The sequence below is a fragment of the Myxine glutinosa genome, chromosome 7 (genome assembly GCF_964187855.1).
Source record: "Myxine glutinosa chromosome 7, kmMyxGlut1.1, whole genome shotgun sequence".
In the NCBI taxonomy this organism is placed as follows: domain Eukaryota; kingdom Metazoa; phylum Chordata; class Myxini; order Myxiniformes; family Myxinidae; genus Myxine; species Myxine glutinosa.
Genome location: NC_136267.1, coordinates 11,834,060 through 11,857,939, shown reverse-complemented (window position 1 = coordinate 11,857,939; position 23,880 = coordinate 11,834,060). Strand labels below are relative to the sequence as shown.

At 48.1% G+C, this 23,880-nt stretch overlaps 1 protein-coding gene across 1 annotated transcript in view; it reads left to right on the top strand.

The window, feature by feature from the left end:
* The window catches only part of LOC137430982 (integrin alpha-6), a 446,593-nt gene that overhangs the window by 252,384 nt on the left and 170,329 nt on the right, over nucleotides 1-23,880 (top strand). Inside the window, exons 4-6 of the mRNA XM_078781278.1 lie at nucleotides 4,210-4,471; nucleotides 12,769-12,900; nucleotides 22,071-22,278. Of these exons, the coding sequence (XP_078637404.1) occupies nucleotides 4,210-4,471; nucleotides 12,769-12,900; nucleotides 22,071-22,278 (602 nt within the window). The remainder of the gene's footprint in view (nucleotides 1-4,209; nucleotides 4,472-12,768; nucleotides 12,901-22,070; nucleotides 22,279-23,880) is intronic.

Here is a 23,880-nt window from a genome sequence, read left to right as displayed (position 1 = left end):
TAATTCATATCACCAAACATACACAGGCAGTCAGCAAAATCATATATACACATGCGGTCAGTATAACTTCACATCTACACAGGCAGTCAATGACAAAATATACACAGGCAGTCAATGGCATCAAACATACACGATTACAGAATATGCCATTTAGAGTTCGTCATCACTGTCCTGTGTGTCGTATCCGACAATATAGTCCGCATCGTTTTCACAGTCCGTTCCACACAAGCAAAGGTCGGTCAAATTGATTGGCAAATCGAATTGGTCGAATGGTCGATCGAATCCAATTCGATGAATCGAATCGAATCGAATCGATCGAATTGGTCGAATGGTCGAATGGTCGATCGAAGCGATTGGTCGAATGGTCGAATTGGTCGAATGGAATTGGTCGATTGGTCGAATTGGTCGAATTGGTCGAATCGAATTGGTCGGAATTGGCAAATGTAAACATTGATTTTCAGATTTTCCATGTAATAACGTTTCCAAAAATGTATAGGTTTGCTAATCTACCATGATTTTGAACGAAAAAACATAGTGAACCTGACTGTGGGAAGCTCACTGCGTTGCCTTGATGGCACTTCCGGAGCTTGGCAGTCAAGGCGGAGTCGCGGACGTACGTGGCGGTGACGTCACGGCGTTCGCTCATTAGGTTGTAGCGCTAAATTATATACTAATATATATATATATATATACACAACAACAACAACAACATGCATTTTAAGGCCATTTTTCCTGCAAGAGCGGGGGTTAGCTTTGCGGTCTCCATGACAATCTCCTCCATTTTGCCCTATTTTCTGCATCTCCCCTTGTTAACCCCCTTGCCCGCATTTCTTCTTCCACCATCTTTAGCCAAGTCTTTCTCGGTCTTCCCGTCCTCTACTTCCTTCTACATTCATTTCCATCACACTTCTCAACCAGTCACTTTCATCCTTCCTCAACACATGACCAAACCATCTCAACCTGTTCCTCTTCACAGCATCAATCACAGGCTCTATTCCCATCATCTTTCGCAATTCATCATTTGTCTTCCTCTCTCTCAACGATACTCCACACATCCACCGAACCATTCGCATTTCCACCCTTTCCAGCCTTCGTTGCTGCTCTACGTTCATTACCCATGTCTCGCTCCCATAAATCATAACACTTCTCACACATGCAGCATGCAACTTTCCCTTCAGCTTCAACGACACTCCCCTCCTCATCAGCATGCCACTCAGTTCCCGAAACTTCTTCCATGCACGTCTCACTCCAGCAACTGTTGCCGAGTCTGATCCACTTTCTCCATTCAGCATGTCTCCGAGGTAGCAAAATGTTTTCACACCTTCCAGCTTCACGCCGTCTCCAAGATCCAACCCAACATTTCCTCCAACTGCATCTCCCTCTTTGCATACCTTACATTTGAATGTAGCTGCCACACTGGTTAATGACCCTCTCAGACCACTTACATTTTTGATGAACCCACTCAGCGCACATTGTACATTGAATGGAATTCACTCCGACACCCTTCATGCACACAGCACACGGCCACTTCCCAGTTCTTTCCACCTCACCACATGCTTTACCACTTGCCATCACCTTCGTCTTTCCAATATTCACCTTCAGACCTTTTGTCTCCATACATTCCTTCCACTTGTTCAGCTTTTCCTTCAGTCCATCCATACTTTCCGCAATCAACACCAGATCATCTGCATACAACAACTCCCACGGTAAACCCTCCTTTACATTCTGAGCCAGCACCTCCATCACAGCTACAAATAGTAGTGGACTTAGTACCGACCCCTGATGCACTCCCACCTTCACCTCAAACTCACCACTGTTCCCGTCCTTCGTCCTTACAGCTGTGCGCGCTCTTTTGTACATTGCCATCACTACTCTGATCAACCATTACTCCACTCCTAACTTCCTCAATGCCCATGTCACTACTTCATGTGGAACCCTATCGAATGCTTTCTCCAGATCAACAAACCCAAGAAACAAATTCTTCCTCTTCTCCATGTACTTCTCCTGCAACTGCCTTACAATAAAAAGCGTGTCTGTCGTTCCTCTTCCTGGCATAAATCCAAACTGCATTTCGTCGATCTTCACTTTCTTCCTTATCCTCATCTCCAACACCCTTTCCAATACCTTCATTCCATGCTCCAATAACTTTATCGCTCGTTGCGAGCCACAGTCCAGAGGGTCACCTTTCCCCTTGTATAGAGGGACGAGGGTACTCAGTTCCAAATCCACTGGAATGCGGTCTTTTTTCACCACCAGATTACAGATTTGTGTCATTGTCTTCACACCCCAACTTCCTGCTGCCTTCAACATATCTCCCACAACTCCCTTTGGCCATCCCGCTTTTCCACTCTTCATTGCTTTTATCGCTTCCTCAACTTCCTTCTCAGTTATCTTCTCTGCCGGTCCTAAAACTGGGTTACTCTCTATGTTGCCATCCCATTCATTCTCTGCATTCAACAGCATTTCCATATATCTTTTCTTTCTTCCTTTAATTCCATCTGGGTCCACAACGATTTGTCCCACTTCATCCTTCAAGCAACTCACCCCCATCACATCACACCTCTCTTTCACTATCTGCTTTGCAATCCTGAATACTGCTCTCTGACCCTCTTCCGAATCCAAGCGTTCTCCGAACATTTTCCTACATGCCGCCTGCGCCTTTGCTACCTCTTTCTTTGCAGCCTTCCTGGCTGCCTTATAACTTTCATGCTCTGCTTTTTCTGCCCCCGTACCCTTCGCCTTCTGCCACTCCTTGAACTTCTTTCTCTTCTCGTCAATCCTCTTTCCAACTTCATCATCCCACCACCATGTTCCCGAGTGCCTCGGTGGTCCTTTTGTCCATCCACATACCTCACCAACGGCTCCCAACAGACTATCTTTCATTGACATCCAACCACTTTCAAGCTCAACCACATCATCCTCTACCCTCCTCAGCCTCTCTTTTAATGCCTCCCTTACTGACACCTCTTTCAACCTTCATTCTCGGTTGGTACTTCACCCGCCAAGCTCTCCTCGCACCTTTCACCCTTATGTCGCAGACAACCAAGTGGTGCTGTGAAACAGCCTCCTCCCCCGGATCACCTTTGTGTCCCGGAAGTGCCCCCTATCTCGCCTACGCACCATCAGGTAATCAACGGTTGTCGTCGACCCACCTGACGTGTATGTAACAAGCTTATTATCCTCTTTCTGGAACTGAGTATTACAAATCAACAAATCAGCTCCATCAGCAAACTCCAAAATCCTTTCACCTTCTTCATATATATGTATATATAATATATATATATATATATATATATATATATATATATATATATATATATATATATATATCTATAATTCCAGTAATCTCTGTACGTCTGTACGTCTGTACGTTTGTTTGTCTGTGACCGCTGTTTCTCGACAACCACGGGTCCGATATACTTGAAACTTGCCAGGTATATTGCTGGGGACCCGAGGATGTGCCTTTTCAAGGTTTCATATTAATCGGACAATTACTTACCGAGCTATGTCCAAAAAACGATTCAACCAATCAGAGAGCAGCGAACGATCGCGTGTGCCGAACGTGGAGGACACACTCTGCCTCGGACGGCACATTTGAGAGCGTATTCATTTATTTCACGTTTGCAAACTATGTTGGCGTTAAACTATGTTTTAAAACTAATAAAACCGAATTTGCGATTCATTCGCTTTCCTGCGCGTTTGTGCACGCGATGGCGATTTCTTTACCAAACTCCGGAAGCCGTTCGCTTTGGACCAAACCATTTCATGTAAATAGAGGGGGGGGATATAATTTTAGATATAGATATAGTACGGGCAATGCCCTAGTATATATACATACATACATACATATATACTTGGACTTTAGAACTTCGACATGGAAGTGGAGGCGGAGGTTGAGGAGTTGGGGGGAGAGGTGTGGTGTTGGGAGAGTTGAGGACTTGGACATGGAACTGGAGGTGGAGGTTGAGGAGTTGTGGGGAGGGGTGTGGTGTTGGGAAAGTTGAGGACTGAACTCACATTTTACATTACGCGGAATTTATTTCCACGGTTCCCTGCTAGTCCTGGTATAAGATGGATCACTCGTGGAGTTGGAGGTGAATTGGTATCCGGTGATAGGAAACTTGCCCTTCCGGTTACAATGCTCTACCACTCTTGACGAAGCTCTCTCCATCACCTCCCCACCACCCCCTGCTGTACTCCCCTGCCCAGGCGTGTGCTCACCGGTACGAGAAGCGTCAGTATGTGGGAGAAGCAGCAGAGACGCGCAGTCTCATGGGACGCTGCTACGTGCTGAGCCAGAATTTTAAAATTGACCAGCACGATGAAATGGACGGTGGAGGATGGAAGTTCTGCGATCATCGCACTCTAAGCCATGCACGCTTTGGGGTTTGTCAACAGGGCACGGATGCGGCCTTCACACCGGACTTTCACTACATCTACTTTGGAGCTCCAGGTGCTTACCACTGGAAAGGTAAGCTTACCACGTGGAAGCTCATGTGTGTCAAATGTTCCTTCCTGCAAAACCACAATCATTAATTTTCCTTATTACCCTCACCAGAGGAGAGGGATTTGCATTTGGGTTTGTTTGTGTTTGTTTGTGTGTGTTTGTTTGTGTTTGTTTGTGTGTGTTTGTTTGTTTGTGTGTTTGTGTGTTTGTATTATCTTCTCCAGTCATGTGCGTTTTCAATATATCTATTAATTATGTACTGTTTGAAGTCAGTGGCCTCCGGTCTATTAATTACGTACGCCTATTAATTATGTACGAGTACTATTGGAATATACCTTTCGACACTTTGGACTGCTGAGACCCATTGGACCTTTGAATAACCTTTAAGACCACCAAGACCCCCAACATACCCTGAAGATCCTTAAATACCATGAAGAACCAGAGGACCCCAAGGACCCAAAATACCCCAACCACTCAAAAGACCCAAAAGATCTAGAGTACTCAAAATACTCAAAATACCTTGAAGTCTCCGAAGACCCATAAGACCCCGAGCACTCAAAACATCCTGATGATGCAAAAGACCCAAAATACCCTAAGGACCCAAAAGAGCCATGGGACCCTGATGATCCAAAAGACTCCAAGGATGCAAAAGACCTCAGGGACTAAAATAACCCCCAAGGACCGCCTAATAATAAATAAATAATAAAAAAAAAAATATACGTATATATATATTTATTTAAAATACAATACTGAATTAAGTTTCACAAAGAGGACGTAATGTGTCACGCAGGTGTAATGAAAGTGGGGTTGTACAAAATAATCAAAGAATGTACAAAAATACCCCACAAAATACACCACACAAACACGTCCTGGTGTTTCTCTGCAATCTCTGATTGCTCTTTCTTGTTGTACATGCACTTTGTCGTAAATGTTTACGTTGTTCTATGAGCCTTGTTTGTTTGTGATTAAGTCTTGAGATTATGTAAAGTACAAGCCCTTCACTATGATCGGGTGTCCCCATCCCTCTAATTGTGGAACCAAGTCCTCTCCCCGAAAAATTCTAGTTGTAGCGTTTTGGAGGAATTTCTGAACTGTTCTAGGACATACACACATCCCATGAAGGTCAGAGCGAGTCAGATTGTAGTCCAAATGCTTATAGTCTAAATGTTTATATTCTAAATATATATATTTTCTAAATGTTTATATTCTAAATGTTTATGTTCTAAATGTCTATCGTCAAAATGTTTACTTCCTAAATGTTTATATTCAAATGTTTACATCCTAAATGCTTTTATTCTCAATGTTTATATTCTAAATGTTTATATTCTAATGTTTATATTCGAAATGTTTATATTCTAAATGTTTATAGTCCAAATGTTTATAATCTAAATGTTTATATTCTAAATGTTTATAGTCCAAATGCTTATAATCCAAATGTTTATAGTCCAAATGCTTGTAATCTAAATGATGAAAGTCGAAATGTTTATAGTCCAAATGTTTAGAGTCTAAATGTTTATAGTCCAAATATTTTAAGTCCAAATGTTCATAGTCCAAATGTTTATAGTCCAAATGTTTATGGTCTAAATGTTTAGAGTCTAAATGTTTATGGTCCAAATATTTAGTCTAAATATTTATAGTCCAAATGGTTAGAGTCCACATGCTTAAAACCTAAATGTTTATAGTCAAAATGTTTATTGTCCAAATGTTTAGAGTCTAAATGTTTATGGTCCAAATATTTAGTCTAAATGTTTATAGTCCAAATGGTTAGAGTCCACATGCTTAAAACCTCCATGTTTATAGTCAAAATGTTTATTGTCCAAATGTTTAGTCTAAATGTTGATAGTCAAAATGTTTATAGTCCAAATGTTTATAGTCCAAACGTTTATTGTCCAAATGTTTATAATTGAAATGTTTATATTCTAAATGTTTATACTCCAAATGCTTGTAATCCAAATGTTTATAGCCCAAATGTCTATAATCTAAATGTTGAAAGTCGAAATGTTTATAGTTCAAATCTTTAGAGTCTAAATGTTTATAGTCCAAATATTTTGAGTCCAAATATTCATAGTCCAAATGTTCATAGTCCAAATGTTTATAGTCCAAATGTTCATAGTCCAATGTTTACAGACTAAATGTTTACAGTCTAAATGTTCAGAGTCCAAATGTTTATTGTCCACATGCTTATAATCTAAATGTTTATCGTCAAAATGTTTATCGTCCAAATGTTTAGAGTCTAAATGTTCATAGTCCAAATGTTTCGAGTCCAAATGTTCAAAGTCCAAATGTTTATAGTCGAAACGTTCATTGTCCAATGTTTATCATCCAAATGTTAATCGAACAATGTTTAGAGTCGAAATGTTTGTAGTCCTAATGTGTTGATTCCAAACGTTTAGAGTCCAAATGTTTAGAGTCTAAATGTTTATAGGCAAAATATTTATCTATCTATAATTCCACTAATCTCTGTCTGTGTGTGTGTGTGTATGCGACCGCTGTTTCTCGACAACTACCGGTCCGATATACTTGAAACTTGCCAGGTATATTGCTGGGGACCCGAGGATGTGCCTTTTCAAGGTTTCATATTAATCGGACAAGTAGTTACCGAGCTATGTCCAAAAAACGATTCAACCAATCAGAGAGCAGCGAGCTATCACGTGTGCCGAACGTGCCGAACAGACTCTGCCTCGGACGGCACATTTGAGAGCGTATTCATTTATTTCACGTTGGCAAACTATGTTGGCGTTAAACTATGTTTTAAAACTAATTAAAACTACTTTGCGATTCATCGTAACTGCGATTCGTAACTGCCGTTCGCTTTGGCTTTGCGAATGGACCAAACCATTTCATGTAAATAGAGGGGGGGGGGGGGGGGGGGATTGTCACCGTACTCGCAAGCCGTTCGCTTTGGACCAAACCATTTCATGTAAATAGAGGGGGGGGATTGTCACCGTACTCGCAAGCCGTTCGCTTTGGACCAAACCATTTCATGTAAATAGAGGGGGGGGATATAATTTTAGATATAGATATAGTACGGGCATGCCCTAGTAGTCCAAATGGTGATAGTCCAATGCTTAGAGTCTAAATGTTTATATTCCAAAGGTTTAGAGTCCAAATGTTGATAGTCCAAATATTTTGAGTCCAAATGTTCATAGTACAAATGTTTATAGTCCAAATGTTCATCGTCCAATGTTTAGAGTCTAAATGTTTATAGTCCAAATGTTTGGAGTCTAAATGTTTAGTCTAAATGTTTAGAGTCTAAATGTTTACAGTGCAAATGTCTGTATCCCAAATGTTTATAGTCCAATTGTTTGTCGTTTAAATGTTTATAGTCCAAATGTTTATAGTCCATACAGTCACGTGAAAAAGTAAGTACACCCCATGTAAAGTTTTGACTTTTTCAACATATTTCAACATACAGCTATTTGATCTTCATCTATCTATAATTCCAGTAATCTCTGTCTGTACGTCTGTACGTTTGTTTGTCTGTGACCGCTGTTTCTCGACAACCACGGGTCCGATATACTTTTAACTTGCCAGGTATATTGCTGGGGACCCGAGGATGTGCCTTTTCAAGGTTTCATATTAATCGGACAATTACTTACCGAGCTATGTCCAAAAAACGATTCAACCAATCAGAGAGCAGCGAACTATCGCGTGTGCCGAACGTGGAGGACACACTCTGCCTCGGATGGCACATTTGAGAGCGTATTCATTTATTTCACGTTTGCAAACTATGTTGGCGTTAAACTATGTTTTACAACTAATAAAAACGAATTTGCGTTTCATTCGCTTTCCTGCGCGTTTGTGCACGCGATGGCGATTTCTTTACCAAACTCCGGAAGCCGTTCGCTTTGGACCAAACCATTGCATGTAAATAGAGGGGGGGGATTGTCACCACTCGCAAGCCGTTCGCTTTGGACCAAACCATTTCATGTAAATAGAGGGGGGGGATATAATTTTAGATATAGATATAGTACGGGCATGCCCTAGTTTCAACAATATTGATAGATAAAGGTGATATAATATAACAAATATCATGAAACATTTACATTTTGTAGTCCATTGTATAATTTAAATAAACATAAATGCAAATTTCGCATGTGGAAAAAGTGGGTACCCCCTTGGCTCTAATAGGTGGTATTGCCCCCTTTGGCAGAAACAACCTCAAGTAGGCGTTTCTTATAACTGTCCACCAGTCTTTGACAGCGACTGGGAGAAATTTTTGCCCACTCCTCCATGCAGAATTCTTTCAGCTGTGCGATGTTTGAGGGGTTTCTTGCATGCACAGCTCGTTTCAAACCCCCCCACAACATCTCGATGGGATTTAGATCCGGGCTTTGACTTGGCCATTCCAGAACCCTCCATTTCTTTCTTTTCAGCCATTCCTTGGTGGATTTACTGGTATGTTTAGGGTCATTGTCATGTAGCAAGGTCCACCTTCGGTTGAGCTTCAACTTTCCGAGAGATGGCCTCACATTATCCTCAAGCACCCTCTGGTACAATGAAGAATTCATAGTGGATTATATGATGGTGAGCTGCCCAGGCCCTGATGCAGCAAAGCTGCCCCAAACCATAATATTTCCACCACCATGCTTTACAGTTGGTATCAGGTTCTTGTGGTCAAATGCTGTCTTTGGTTTTCGCCAAACATGTCTTATTGTTTTTTTTTTTTTTTTTTTTTTTTTTTTTTTTTTTTTTTTTTTTTTTTTTTTTTTTTTGTATACTGAATCGAGGCTCGTGAAAGAGCTAACATTTACTTCACAAACAAATCGACCAGACAAACAAAATACACAAAAAGAGGGAGCGGAAGACAAGATGGGGAGAAAAGGGGAAGCACACAAACACAACATCCGAGAGCAGGGAGATGTGTGGAAGGGAGAGGGCCCGGGGGGAGGAGGCATGGGAAGGGGGGAGGGAGAAGTATAAAGCACAACGACACCAAGGACTTCCAGGACAGAAGTTGGTATTTCAAAAAGGGGAATTGGGGCGAAATTAGCAGGGGTAGAAAAGATCAAGGTTTTGGATGGGGGAAGATAAGAGATGGTGGTGAACAGCTGTTTTAAAGACTTGGAGGGTGGAGTGGGATTGAAGAGAGTGAGGGAGTTTGTTCCAGAGGTGGGAGAAAAGAGGAGTGTGCGATGAAGAGGAATGAAGGAGTGAAGGTGAGCAGAGAGTCTTGAGTTTGGCAGTTTAACCAAAAGAGGGTTGCAGGCAGATCTTGTGCGACCTGTAGGAATATTTGCGGGACAGAGCCCAGAGAGAGCTGGGGGGGGGGCAAGGCCAGAGAGGAGTCGGTAGAAGACGGAAAGACCACCAACCTGCCTGCGGTGAGTGAGTGAGAGGCCCTTGGAGTTAGCTTCATCACGGGAGATTCCAATGATTCTGAATGCTTTGGTTTCAACAGCGCGAAGGCGAGCTAGGTGTGAGGCAGGAGCACCAGCCCAGAGGGGAGAGCAGTATTCCGTTGAGCTGCGGATGAAAGCCTTGTCTGTGGTGAGGAGCTCAGGTGTGCCAAGGAAGGACTTCGCACGACGGAGGATGCCCAGTCGGCGACTGGCTTTGGAGGCCAGATTTGAAATGTGGTTTTTCCAGGAAAGATCATGGCAGATAGTGAGACCCAAAAGCTTGAGTGACAGAACTTCTTGGAGAGGATTATTCAGAAAGTGGATGGGAGGGTTGTCCAGTCGGTCTTTTCGGAGAGACATCGTAAGAGTGTGAGATTTGTCAGGATTGAAAGACATGTTCCACTGGTTTGCCCAGTCTGTGATTTTGTCAAGGTCTGCAGAGAGTGAGGAGGCTGCAGACTGCCGATCTGAGGGATGAAGAATGGAGCGACAGAGAGTAGAGTCGTCAGAAAAGAGATAGAGAGGATTTTCAAGAGAGTCAGAGAGATCATTGATGAAGACCAGAAAAAGCACAGGGCCCAGAACACTGCCTTGGGGAACTCCAGCCTGTACAGGAAGAGGAGATGAGAGAAACCCATTCAGGGCCACACGTTGACTACGACTAGAGAGGAAGTCCGCCAGCCATGCGTGGAGATTTCCATGGATACCAAAAGAGGAGAGTTTGGTGAGCAGAGCGGGGTGCCAGACTGTATCGAAGGCACGTGATATGTCAAGGGAGACTGCTCTAATTTCCTGTTTGGCATTGAGGACCTCCATCCATTGTTGAGAAAGCAGAAGCAGACTCATCAAAGCAAAGCAGTCTTCTGGTACTGTGTCAAAGCAAAGTCACAGCAAAGCAGAAAGCAAAGCAGTCTTCTGGTACTGTGGCCAAATAGCTCTACCTTTGACTCATCTGTCCAGAGCACATTGTTCCAGAAGTGCTGGTCTTTGCCGAGGTGTTCATTGGTAAACTTTAGTCTTGCCCTGATGTTCTTGATGGACAGCAAACCTTTCCCCCAGGCACACCTCCCATGTAGATCAAATTTGCGCAGCCTCTTTCTAATGGTAGACTCGTGCACTTTGACATCAACAGTGGCAAGAGCTACCTGTAGGTCCCTTGACGACATTCTGGGGGTTTTTAGAGACTTCTTTCAGCATCTTGAGGTCTGCTCTCGGGCTGAACTTGCTGGGGTGGCCTGGCCTGAACAAGTTGGCAGTTGTTTGGAATCTTCTCCACTTGTAGATGATCTTCCGGACAGTCGAATGATTGATTTCAAATTGTTTGGAGATCTTTTTTAAAAACCTTCCCAGACTCGTAGGCATCTATAACCTTCTTTCTGAAGGCCTCAGAGAGCTCTTTTGGTCTAGGCATGGTGACGCCGCACACTTCAACAACAAAGAGCAAACCAAACGAAATGTCTGAGGTTTAAATAAGACAGGTTCCTCCAAGATCCTCTCTGACGATGTTCAAATCATTTGCACCTGAGCTGGTGCACCTGATTCTAATTTTAGGTATTTGAAGTAGAGATAAATGTCGGGGTGTACTTACTTTTTCCACATGCGAAATTTGCATTTATGTTTATTTAAATTATACAATGGACTACAAAATGTAAATGTTTCATGATATTTGTAATATTATATCACCTTTATCTGTCAATATTGTTGAAGTGAAGATCAAATAGCTGTATGTTGAAATATGTTGAAAAAGTCAAAACTTTACATGGGGTGTACTTACTTTTTCACGTGGCTGTATGTCTATCATCCATATATGGTAGATCAGGGACCTCTTACTCTCGCCCCACCTCCCCATATGTCATTACTCCACTTACTCTCACCCAACTCCCTCCCCCCCCCCCCCCCAATATGTAATTATTCCTCTTTGTCCTGCACCACCCCCCATAAGTAATTGTTCATCTTACTCCCACCCTACCTCCCATATCTAATTGCTCCTCTTACTTCTGCCCACCTCTCATATGTATTTATTAGTCTTACTCCTGCCCCTCTCCCCATATGTAATTGCTCCTCTTACTGCTGCCCCACCCCCTCCCCATATGTAATTACTCCTCTTACTCCTGCCCCCCCCCCCCCACATAAGTAATAACTACTCCTAATCCTCCCCCACCCCCATATGTAATTACTCCTCTTAATCCAGCCCCTCCCCCCACATGTAATTTCTCCTCTTACCCTCCCCTCCCACCCCCCCATATGTAAATACTCCTCTTACTCCTGCTCCACCTCACCATTTGTAATTTTTCCTCTTACTCCAGCCCCTCCCCCCCATATGTAAATTCTCCTCTTACTCCCACCCACCTCCTCCACCCCCCATATCTAATTGCTCCACTTACTCCCGCCCACCCCCCCCCCCCCCATATGTAATTTGCTGCACTTATTCCCATGCACTTCACCCTCCCCCTATATGTAATTGCTCTTCTTACTCCAGCCCACCTCCCCCACCCTCATATTCTTCGTACTACTGCCCTCCCTCTCCACCCCATATATAATTGCTCTTCTTACTCCTGCCCACCTCTCCCTCCCCCCCCTATGTAATTGCTCTTCTTACTCCAGCCCACCTTCCCCACCCACATATTCTTCGTACTACTGCCCTCCCTCTCCACCCCATATATAATTGCTCTTCTTACTCCTGCCCACCTCTCCCTCCCCCCCCACCCCCGCCTAATGTAATTGCTCTTCTTACTCCAGCCCACCTTCCCCACCCCCATATTCTTCGTACTACTGCCCTCCCTCTCCACCCCATATGTAAGTGTTCCTCTCACCCACACACCAATCAGTATGAGGATTAATTGAAGGAAGGGATTAGTAGGAAGTGATTTGTAAGACACTATTTTGTGTTGAAATCACAATGCAGATTTAATTTTGACAAACGTCAGGTGTAAATTGAACTTGTGAACGTGTGTGGTCCCGATATGGTCTGTATTTCAGGTGTTGTACATGCTTCGCAAAAGAACAACACTTTTTATGAAATGGATATCTTCAACGATGGACCTTACGAGACAGGAGATGAAAATAAACACGATGAAGAGTTGGTGCCAGTTGCCTACAACAGCTATCTTGGTACGATTACCTGTGGCATTGCATGAGTGAATGTGAATTGATGAGCCTTTGCTATTAGAAAATGATTCATTGTTGCACACTGCTCCTTTCCTATTCCATCTCCAGGTGCTGCATGACGTCATCGCCGGGCACCGAAGGAGGCCCGGCCATGATGCGCGCTGAAAGGGAGTACAGTCGGACCCCACTATTTGCGGGGGATAGGTTCCTGGAAAATCCGCGAATAGCGAGACCCGTGGATAGCGGGGCATTGTTTCAATGGAAAAAGGGGGATAGGTTCCCGAGCACGAAAATCCATGAATAAAGAAGACCAAACCGCGAACGGCAAGACAAAATTCGTGAATGGTGACGCAAATCCAGAGAATGTTGACGATAATCCGCGAAGGTCGATGAAAGTCCCGGAAATGGCGAGACAAAACCCACGAATGTCGACGAAAATCCAGGAAGGTTGATGAAAATCCTGTGAATGTATGCTGCAGCATTGTTTCAATGGGGAAAAGGGGAGATACGTTATAGGTTCCCGGAGGTTCCTGATTCATAGAGGAAAAATTTTAAAGTTTGAAATGTTTTCGACCGCAAATGCACATGATTACAGTTTCACAAAAAATGCTTACAAAAACAATAAAAACGACAACACCAGGTACCATTTCCAATTTATTGAAGGAAAGCGCTTACAGTTTATTAAAAGTGCTTAACCAGCTTAACCATACCATGTAAGGGCCAGTTTGCGGGGCAACCGGATGACCCGGCCGAAGCGCCCTCTGGCGACTGGCGGCGTCCGGGGTGCAGGGATGCCTCCAGTTGCGCCCGGATGGGTGCAGGACCGGGGGCCGAGCCACCGGCGGTGGGTGGTCCACGTCGAGGTGGGCCGGCTTGAGGCGATCCACCGAGACGCAGTCGGGAGTGCCGCCGATGTCCAAGGTGAATTGTTTCACCCCGGTCTCCAGCACGCGGAAAGGCCCGTCGTATGGGGGCCGCAGTGGTGTCCGGTGGGCGTCGTGCCGGACGAAGACGTACTCCGCGGTGCGAAGCTCCGGGGCGACGTGCGTAGGCGGGTGCCCGTGGTGCGCCGTCGGCACCGGGGTGAACCTCCGGGCAGTCTCCTGCAGCGCGGAGCGCTCCTGCGCCGCGGACCATGGTGCCGTGGGGTCGGGGAGGAACTCCCCTGGCACCCGCAGCGGTTGTCCGAGTGAAGACCAACTCCGCCGCGAATGCGCGCAGGTCGTCCTTGGGCGCCGTCTGGAGGCCCAGCAGGACCCAGGGGAGCCTGTCGACCCAGCCACCGTCGCGGAGGGTGGCCCGGAGCGCGGCCTTCAACGAGCGGTAGAACCGCTCGCACAGGCCGTTGGCCTGGGGGTGGTAGGCCGTGGTTCGGTGCAGCTGGACCCCGAGCCCCCGCGCGACCCGCCCCCCAGAGCTCCGAGGTGAACTCGGGGCCGCGGTCGGACGAGATGTCCGAGGGGGCGCCGAACCCGGGCGACCCAGGTGGCGATGAACGCCTGCGCGATGTCCGCCGCCGTCGTCGCCGCCAAAGGCACGGCCTCCGGCCACCGGGTGGTGCGGTCCACCATGGTGAAGATGTGGGTGAAACCCCGCGAGGGGGGCAGAGGTCCCACCAGGTCCACGTGCACGTGGTCGAACCTACGTGCCGGCACCGTAAACGGGGCCAATGGGGCCTGGGTGTGCCGGTGCACCTTTGCGCGCTGGCACGCGAGGCACGTCCTGGTGCAGCCGCGGACGGCCTTCCGGAGGCCATGCCAGACAAACTTGTCGGCGACCAACATCTGGGAGGCCTTCGTGCCCGGGTGGGGACAGGCCGTGGATGGCGTCAAAAACCTGGCGCTGCCAGCCCGCGGGCACGATGGGGCGAGGCCGCCCGAGGTAGACGTCGCACAAGAGGGCCGCACCGTCGAACGGCACCTCGGTGACGCGGAGGCCCGTGATGGCGGTCCGCAAGGCCTGGACGCCGGGGTCGGCGGCCTGGTCCGCCACCATCCGGGCATAGTCGATGCCAAGGTGGACTGCGTGGGCGACGGACCGGGAAAGGCAATCCGCCACCGGGTTGTCCTTCCCCGCGACGTGCCGGATGTCCGTCGTGTACTCGCACACGGCCGAGAGGTGACGCTGCTGCCGGGCCGACCACGGCTCGGCGACCTTGCCCATCGCGAAAACCAGTGGCTTGTGGTCGACGAAGGCCGTGAACGCACGGCCCTCGAGCAGATGGCGGAAGTGCCTGACCGCCAGGTGAAGTCCGAGCAACTCGCGGTCGAAGGTACTATAGCGGCGTTCGGGCGGGCGAAGCTGCCGGCTGAAGAACGCCAATGGTTGCCAGGCACCACGCACCCATTGCTCGTGCACCGCGCCCACCGCGTAGTCCGAGGCGTCGGTGGTGAGGGCGATCGGTGCATCGGGCGCCGGGTGCGCGAGCATGGTGGCATTAGCCAAGACAAGCTTCGCGCCCAGCGAACGCCGCGTCCATCTGCTCAGTCCAGGTAACGTCACCTTTGCCCGGCTTGCCCCGGAGGGCCTCGTGCAAGGGGCGCAGGAGCTGGGCGATGCGGGGCAGGAACCGATGGTAAAAGTTTACCATGCCCAGGAACTCCTGGAGCCCTTGATCGTGCGGGGGCGCGGAAACCCCTTCACCGCCTCCACCTTGGCCGGTAGGGGGACGGCCCCATGCCTGGTGACGTGGTGCCCCAAAAAGTCGATGTCGGCGACGCCGAACCGCCACTTGGCGGGGTTCATGATGAGGCCATGCTGGCCCAGACGTTCCAAGAGCGTGCGGAGATGGTGTAGGTGCTCTTCGCGGGACGCGCTGGCGACGAGGATGTCGTCCAGGTACACGTAGAGGAAATCCAAGTCGCGCAAGACGCTGTCCATTAGGCGCTAGAACGCCTGAGCCGCATTCTTCAAACCGAAGGGCATCCGAAGAAATTCGAAAGGCCGAACGGCGTGATGACCGCCGTCTTCGGGATGTCCTCCGGCCTGACAGTAGCCACGTATGAGGTCCACCTTCAAAAAGAAGGACATGCCCGCCAACCGGGCGGAGAAGTCCTGGATGTGGGGACGGGGTAGCGGTCGGGGGTGGTGGCGTCGTTGAGGCGCCGGTAGTCCCCGCACGGTCGCCATCCCCCACCGGGCTTTGGCACGATGTGAAGCGGCGACGCCCAAGCACTCTCGGAGCGCCGCACGATGCCGAGCCGCTCCAGCGTAGCGAACTCCGCTTTAGCTACCGTGAGCTTCGTCGGCTCGAGGTGGCGTGCCCGGGTGTAGACCGGTGGCCCGGCGGTGGGGATGTGGTGTTCCACCCCGTGCTTGACGGCCCCCACCGAGAAGGTGGGCCACGTGAGGGCCGGGAAACCCACGAGGAGGCGGGTGAATTCGTTCGCTGCCGGAAGCGTACAGATGAACCTGGCCGGAAACCGAACCGCCTCAGCAAGCCGCTCGGCGAGCCGCTCGATGAGCCGCTCCGGGAGCTGCTCAACGAGGCGGGCAGCGCGCAAGCAAGCGAGCTGAACGTCTCAGCCTGGACAAGCCTTCTGTGCTTGACGTCCACCAGTAGACCATTGGCACACAGGAAGTCCACGCCGAGCAGTGCCATAGGCACGTCGGCAGTGACGAACGACCATCGGAAAACCTGCCCTCCGAACCGCAGAGAAAGGCAGCGTTTTCCGTACGTGTGACTGGACGTACCGTTGGCAGCAAGCAGCGCGGGGCCCCGGCCCGCGGACTGCTTGTCGGACGTACCGGCGGGAACGACACTCACCTGCGCTCCCATGTCGCACAGGTAACGGCGCCCGGATAAGGTGTCCGTGATGAACAGTAGGCTGTTGGCACGGCCGGCGCTCAGTGCCACTACCGAGGGCCGGCCCGGGCGTTTCCTGACCTGCCGAATGAGCACGGCGGGCGACATTGCCGAGCCTCGTGGCCGAACTTGGCGTGGAAAAAACACCAGGTTTGCGGCGAAGGCGGTGGAGGCCGCGGTTTTCTCCGCGGCGGTGGCGGTGGGCGGGGCGTGGCGGTGGACACGAAATGCGCATCAGCCTCGAGATCCATGAGGTGTGGTGCATCAGCATCAGGGTCAGCCTGAGAGCCGCGACGGCCACGCCAAAACTCGCCTGGGTGTCCAACGCCGCGAAGAACTTGTCGGCCTCGGCAGCGAGAGCTCGGGGTCCGTCGTCGCAGAACCGGCCAACGCGAGGCGGACTCATGCCGGCAGCTGGCGTCGAAATAACGCCCGGAATAGAGCGTCCGGGGTTTCGTCGCCCATCAATGACAGCATATGGTCCATGCAGACCGACGGTCGCGTGTAACCGAGCTCGGGGAGGTCCAGGAGGCGGTCGGCCCGAGCGTCCACCGTGAGGCCGAACGTGGCGAGGAGGAGACGCTTGTTCGCCTCGTACCTGCCGTCGGCCGGTGGGTTCCTCAGGACCGACACGACGCGAGCGGCCGTGCCGGGCCCGAGGGAGGCGACCACGTAGTAGTATATGGTCTCGTCCACCGTGATGCCTCGAAGTCGAACTGGGCTTCTGCCTGCAGGAACCAAACTTCGCTTGAGCTTCCCAGAACTCGGGGGAGCTTGATTGTAACCACGTTGTTTGCCATTGCGATGTCGTATTCGGTCGGTCAGCGACGGCTGATCCAACGTCGGAGGGTCACCAATAAAGCGCGGTGCTACGCGCGCTTACTTGTACAACAGAAGGATGCAGACAACGCAGTAAGTTTGAGAGTCTTTATTATCAGAGCTCACTGTAGCACTGGAGCGCTCCGGGCTGCGCGCCTCGTGTATATCCCGCGGCCACGCCTACCCCTCGGGCGTGGCCGCCGCCCACTTGGTGCGTAGAATGATGCCCTCACGCCAGTTAGCTTTCGTGTCCGCCACACTACTGTATATATTTCACCACGATAAACTGTATATAAACTACTGCATATATTTCACCACTATAAACTGTATATAAACTACTGTATATATTTCACCACTATAAACTGTATATAAACTACTGTATATATTTCACCACTTTAAATCACTGTATATATTTCACCACTATAAACTGTATATAAACTGCTGTATATATTTCACCACTGTAAACTACTGTATATATTTCACCACTATAAACTGTATATAAACTGCTGTATATATTTCACCACTATAAACTGTATATAAACTGCTGTATATATTTCACCACTATAAACTGTATATAAACTGCTGTATATATTTCACCACTGTAAACTACTGTATATATTTCACCACTTTAAATCACTGTGTATATTTCTCCACTATAAACTGTATATAAATTACTGTATATATTTTAACTACTGAATTTAACTTTTTGTGGTGTAATTTTGTGTTCGCAATATGAATCTTTTTTTTCTTTTTTTTTAGTATACTGAATCGAGGCTCGTGAAAGAGCTAACATTTATTTCACAAACAAATCAACCAGACAAACAAGATATATAAAAAGAGGGAGCGGAAGACAAGATGGGGAGAGAAGGGTAGCACACAAACATAACATTTGAGAGCAGGGAGATGTGTGGAAGGGAGAGGGCCCGGGGGGGGGAGGAGGCATGTGAAGGGGGGGAGGGGGTGGGAGATGTATAAAACACAAGGACACCAAGGACTTCCAGGACAGAAGTTGGTATTTCAAGAAAGTGGATTTGGGTGAAATTAGCGGGGGTAGAAAAGATCAAGGTTTTGGATGGGGGAAGATAAGAGATGGTGATGAACAGCTGTTTTAAAGACCTGGAGGGAGGAGTGGGATTGAGAGAGTGAGGGAGTTTGTTCAGACGCGGGAGAAAAGAGGAATGAAGGAGTGAAGGTGAGCAGAGAGTCTTGATTTTGGCAGTTTAACCATAAGAGGGTTGCAGGCAGATCTTGTGCGACCTGTGGTAATATTTGGGGGACAGAGCCCAGAGAGAGAGAGAGCTGGGGGGGCAAGGCCAGAGAGGAGTCGGTAGAAGACGGAATGACCACCAACCTGCCTGCGGTGAGTGAGTGAAAGGCCTTGGGAGTTAGCTTCATCGTGGGAGATTCCAATGATTCTGAACGCTTTGGTTTCAACAGCGTGAAGACGAGCTAGGTGTGAGGCAGGAGCACCAGCCCAGAGGGGAGTGCAGTATTCCATTGAGCTGCGGATGAAAGCCTTGTATGTGGTGAGGAGCTCAGGTGTGCCAAGGAAGGACTTCGCACGACGGAGGATGACCAGTCGGCGACTGGCTTTGGAGGCCAGATTTGAAATGTGGTTTTCCCAGGAAAGATCATGGCAGATAGTGAGACCCAAAAGCTTGAGTGACAGAACCTCTTGGAGAGGATAATTCAGAAAGTGGATGGGAGGGTTGTCCAGTCGGTCTTTTCGGAGAGACATCGTAAGAGTGTGAGATTTGTCAGGATTGAAAGACATGTTCCACTTGTTTGCCCAGTCTGTGATTTTGTCCAGGTCTGCAGAGAGTGAGGAGGCTGCAGACTGCCGATCTGAGGGATGAGGAATGGAGTGATAGAGAGTAGAGTCATCAGCAAAGACTAAGAGATAGAGAGGATTTTCAAGCGAGTCAGAGAGATCATTGATGAAGACCAGAAAAAGCACACGGCCCAGAACACTGCCTTGGGGAACTCCAGCCTGACAGGAAGAGGAGATGAGAGAAACCCATTCAGGGCCACACGTTGACTACGACTAGAGAGGAAGTCCGCCAGCCATGCGTGGAGATTTCCATGGATACCAAAGGAGGAGAGTTTGGTGAGCAGAGGGGGGTGCCAGACCATATCGAAGGCACGTGATATGTCAAGGGAGACAGCTCTAATTTCCTGTTTGGCATTGAGGACCTCCATCCATTGTTGATAAAGCAGAAGCAGCATGTCCAGAGTAGTGAGCAGGTCTGAAACCAAATTGATGATCAGAGATCAAGCCATTGGAGAAGAGGAAAGATTTCATATCTGAAGCAATGATGGATTCCATGACTTTGCTGATAATAATTGGGAGAAGTCTGAATGGTCTGTAGTTGCTAGGATCTGTTTTTGCACCTTTTTTGGCAGAGCACAATGTTGGCTGATTTCCAAGCAGATGGAAGATGACCTTGAGCAAAAGAGAGGGTGAAGAGAACAGAGAGAGGGAGTGGAAGAGCGGAAGAACAGGATTTTAGGACCAGTGGTCTGATGCCGTCAGGTCCAGTTGCAGAATCAGAGTCGAGGGTTGAGAGAAACTTTTCCACCTTGTCAGGAGGAAAGGACACAGAATCCAGGAGCAGCTGGGTACGACTGGGTGCGGTGGGTACAGAGTTTGATGGGTTTGGGACACAAGATTTAGAGGCAAACACAGAGTTGAGGCATTCAGCTTTTTCACGTGCGGAGTCAGCCGTGTAGCCGTTTGAGGTGAGTGGGGGGATGGAGGGGGAACAAACACCAGAAACAGATTTGACCAGACGCCACCAGGATTTGGAAGAGGGAGACAGATAAGAAAGTTCGGTCTTGAGAACGGAGAGATATTGTTTCCTGGCTCTCTTGAGGGTGGACACACACTTGTTTCGGGCTTTGTGAAAGGAAATGAGATTTCCTTCCGTTGGATTTGCTTTCCAGGAGACGAAAGCAAGTTGTTTCTGGGCAACAGCCTCACCAAAAGATTCCGTGTACCATGGACGGGAGGAAGGGTATGACAACTGAAGACGAGATGGGATAAATCTGTGCATGAGAGAGAGCAATTTACTTTGGAAGAATTCCCAGGATGAGTTGATGTCAGAGGCGGTCGAGATGGGAGACCAGTCCAGATGATTGATGGCTGCTTGAAGACCGTGCCAGTTGGCCTGAGTGAAACGCCAGACTGGTCGACGCTGAGGAGGCTCTCTGAGAATGGTCAGAGAGATGTCCACTTTAACAAGCACATGATCAGATGAGCCGATTGGAGCAGAAGAAGAGCAGCAGACATTTTCAGGGAAGTTAGTCATAACCAAGTCCAGAAGAGAAGATGCTCCATTGACTGAGAGCCGGGTCGGGAAATTGACAGATTGTGTCAGTCCCAGTGAGTCACAGAAGTCCTTTGCTGAAGAGCCATGGCTGGTGAGAGAGGTACCCTCACCCAGCCAACTGGCTTGGTGACAATTTTAATCACCACATATGAGGAAGAGAGAGTTGGGATGGGTCGATAGAAGTTGGTCCATGTTATCAGACAGCGAGATGTAGATTGAGTCATCACTGTTTGGTGGACGGTACAACACACATAAGAACAAAAGGTGGGAGCGAAGGGGAAGCCGCAGCCAAAGGTATTCCTAGGGGTGAGGTGGAGAGAGGGCAGTGCAGGGCGAGTGAGGAAGAGAGTTTTTTTTATAAAGATAGCAACCCCACCTCCAGGACGAGGCTCGAGTCTATCATACCGGAGGTGGGAGTAACCTGGGAGAGATACCAAGGAATCAGAAACATCATGAAGGAGGAAAGTTTCTTTTAAGCAGATCACGTCTGGTTTGTCAGAAGCAACCTGTATGGAGAGATCAGTCAAGTTTGAGCGAAGGCCCCGGATGTTTGAGGTCCATACTGTTAATGAAGAGGAAGGGGGAGCATAGGATACAGAACAGGGGGGGGGGGGGAGGGGTAGGGTAAGATGTGGAAGAGGAGGAAGAGGTAGGGAGAGCTGTTGAAGGTGTGTTAGAGATTTCAGAATAGCTTGGAGAAAGGGAAGAATGGGGCGGACAAAAGGTTTGATGGTGATTGGGTGAGGCACAGTGAGGTGTTATAGAGTCTCGGAGGGGAGGGGTGTGGGGGTAGTTTAGGAGGGGAGGGGTGATGGGGAAGTTTCGGAGGGGAGGGGTGATGGGGAAGTTTTGGAGGGAAGGGGGGATGGGGAAGATTTGGAGGGGAGGGGCAAGGGGGAAGATTTGAAAGAGATGGGTGATGGGGAAGATTTGGAGGGGAGGGGCAAGGGGGTAGATTTGGAGGGGAGGGGTGATGGGGAAGTTTTGGAGGGGAGGGGTGATGGGGAAGTTTTGGAGGGAAGGGGGGATGGGGAAGATTTGGAGGGGAGGGGCAAGGGGGAAGATTTGAAAGGGATGGGTGATGGGGAAGATTTGGAGGGGAGGGGCAAGGGGGAATATTTGAAAGAGATGGGTGATGGGGAAGATCATTAGTATAATGAGAGAGATGCAGAGCAAACTGAACAATGGATTTACTATGTGACCTTCACTCCATCCCTCAGGATTCTCTGTCGACTCTGCAAAGGGGATCACAGACCAGAAGAGGTTGAGTTTTGTGGCCGGGGCCCCACGTGCTAATCACACCGGAGCTGTGATGATTTTGAAAATAAAACCCCCTCATATGCTTGAACCGGAGCAGATCATCTATGGTGATGAGTTGGCATCCTCCTTTGGATATGACGTCACAGTTGTGGATCTCAATAATGACGGGTAAGTAACACGCTTGTTCCCACATCTCAGGAGATGATCAAATTTTCTGATTGATTTCACAATTTTGCCAAGAACGGTTTTTTAAATTTGAAAATACAAGTTAGCTTCGTTTTGAGATACTTTTACGCATGACTCCTCAACCTGTAAATTGTTCATCATTTAAAATCCCCCCTAAACAAGCAAGCATATTAAACAAGCAAGCATATTAAACAAGCAAGCAGAATATTGAACAAGCTCACGCACCAAATTAACTTTGAGGAATTCCAAGACTTGAGCAATTGTGAACAAGTCCACATATACCACAGGAAGATAAGGATTTTTTTTTGTCTACATCGTCAAGGCTCGTGGAAGAGCGAGAATACTGAACGGATCAGGATGCAACAAGGCAAAATGAACAGTACATAGAGGGGTGGCACTAACAGCTGTGTTGAAGGACAAACCAGAGAGAGACTTGGACAAACAATGGGTGTGGGGAGGAATGAGGGGTAGAGGAGGATGCATGGGGTGGAGAAGATGAATACAGAAAGAAACTTTCAGAAAGGGAAAACTGAAAATTTGAAAACTGGTGCATTCATGAGGGGCGGTGGGACTGCCTATCTGAAGGATGAGGGACATTACACAGAGGGAGGAGTCATCAGCAAATAGATAAAGGGGATTTTCCAGAGAGTCGGAGATCATTTATGAAGATCAGGATCAGGAATAGGACTGGGCCCAGAACGTTGCCTTGGGTACTCCAGCATTGACATTGATAAGATATAAAAGGATTCCTTTGACAGCCACATGTTATCTACGAGAGTTGATGACGTCAGTAAGCCAAGTGTGGAATTGGCCTAGGATGCCAAACTGCATACTGTATCAAAAGCACAGAGAGATATGTCCAGAGAGACGGCCCTAATCTCATGTCTGACATTGAGGGCCTCTATCCTTTGTTACGTAAGTAAGTCCAGGGTAAAGACAGCATGTCCAAGGTCGAGTGACCTGGTCTGAATCCAAATTGCTGATCTGAGATGAAGCTATTGGAGAAAATAATGATTTCATATCAACTGCGATGATGGATTCCATGACCTTGCTGATTATTATTGGAAGTAAGCTGGTGGGTCTGTAGTTAAGGGGAACAGTTGTTGCACCTTTTATGTAATGTGGTGATGTTGGCTGATTTACAAGCAGATGGAACACGACCTCGGGCAAATGATAGGGTGAAAATGGCAGAGAGAGGATGTCCAAGAGCAGCAGAAAAGGTTTTTTGGACACGTGAGCTGATGCTATTCGGTCCATTTGCAGAGTCAGAGTCGATGGTTGAAAGAACCTTCACCACCTTTACAGGTGCAAAGACCCCAGAGTCCAGGAGCAGATGGGTATGACAGGGAAGGGTGAGTACCGAGAGTGAGTGGTTGGGGACACAAGATTTTGAAGCAAACACAGAATTGAGGCATTCCTCCTTCTCACGAGTGGGGTCGGCCGTGGGAGCATACTCGTAGACAGACTTAACAAGGCATCACCAGGTTTTATAGGAGATTCCCCAAATTTGTAAACTCGGCAAAATCATTACCCTTCTTAAACCTAACAAATACCCCACCAAAGTAGCCTCCTGCAGACCTATCA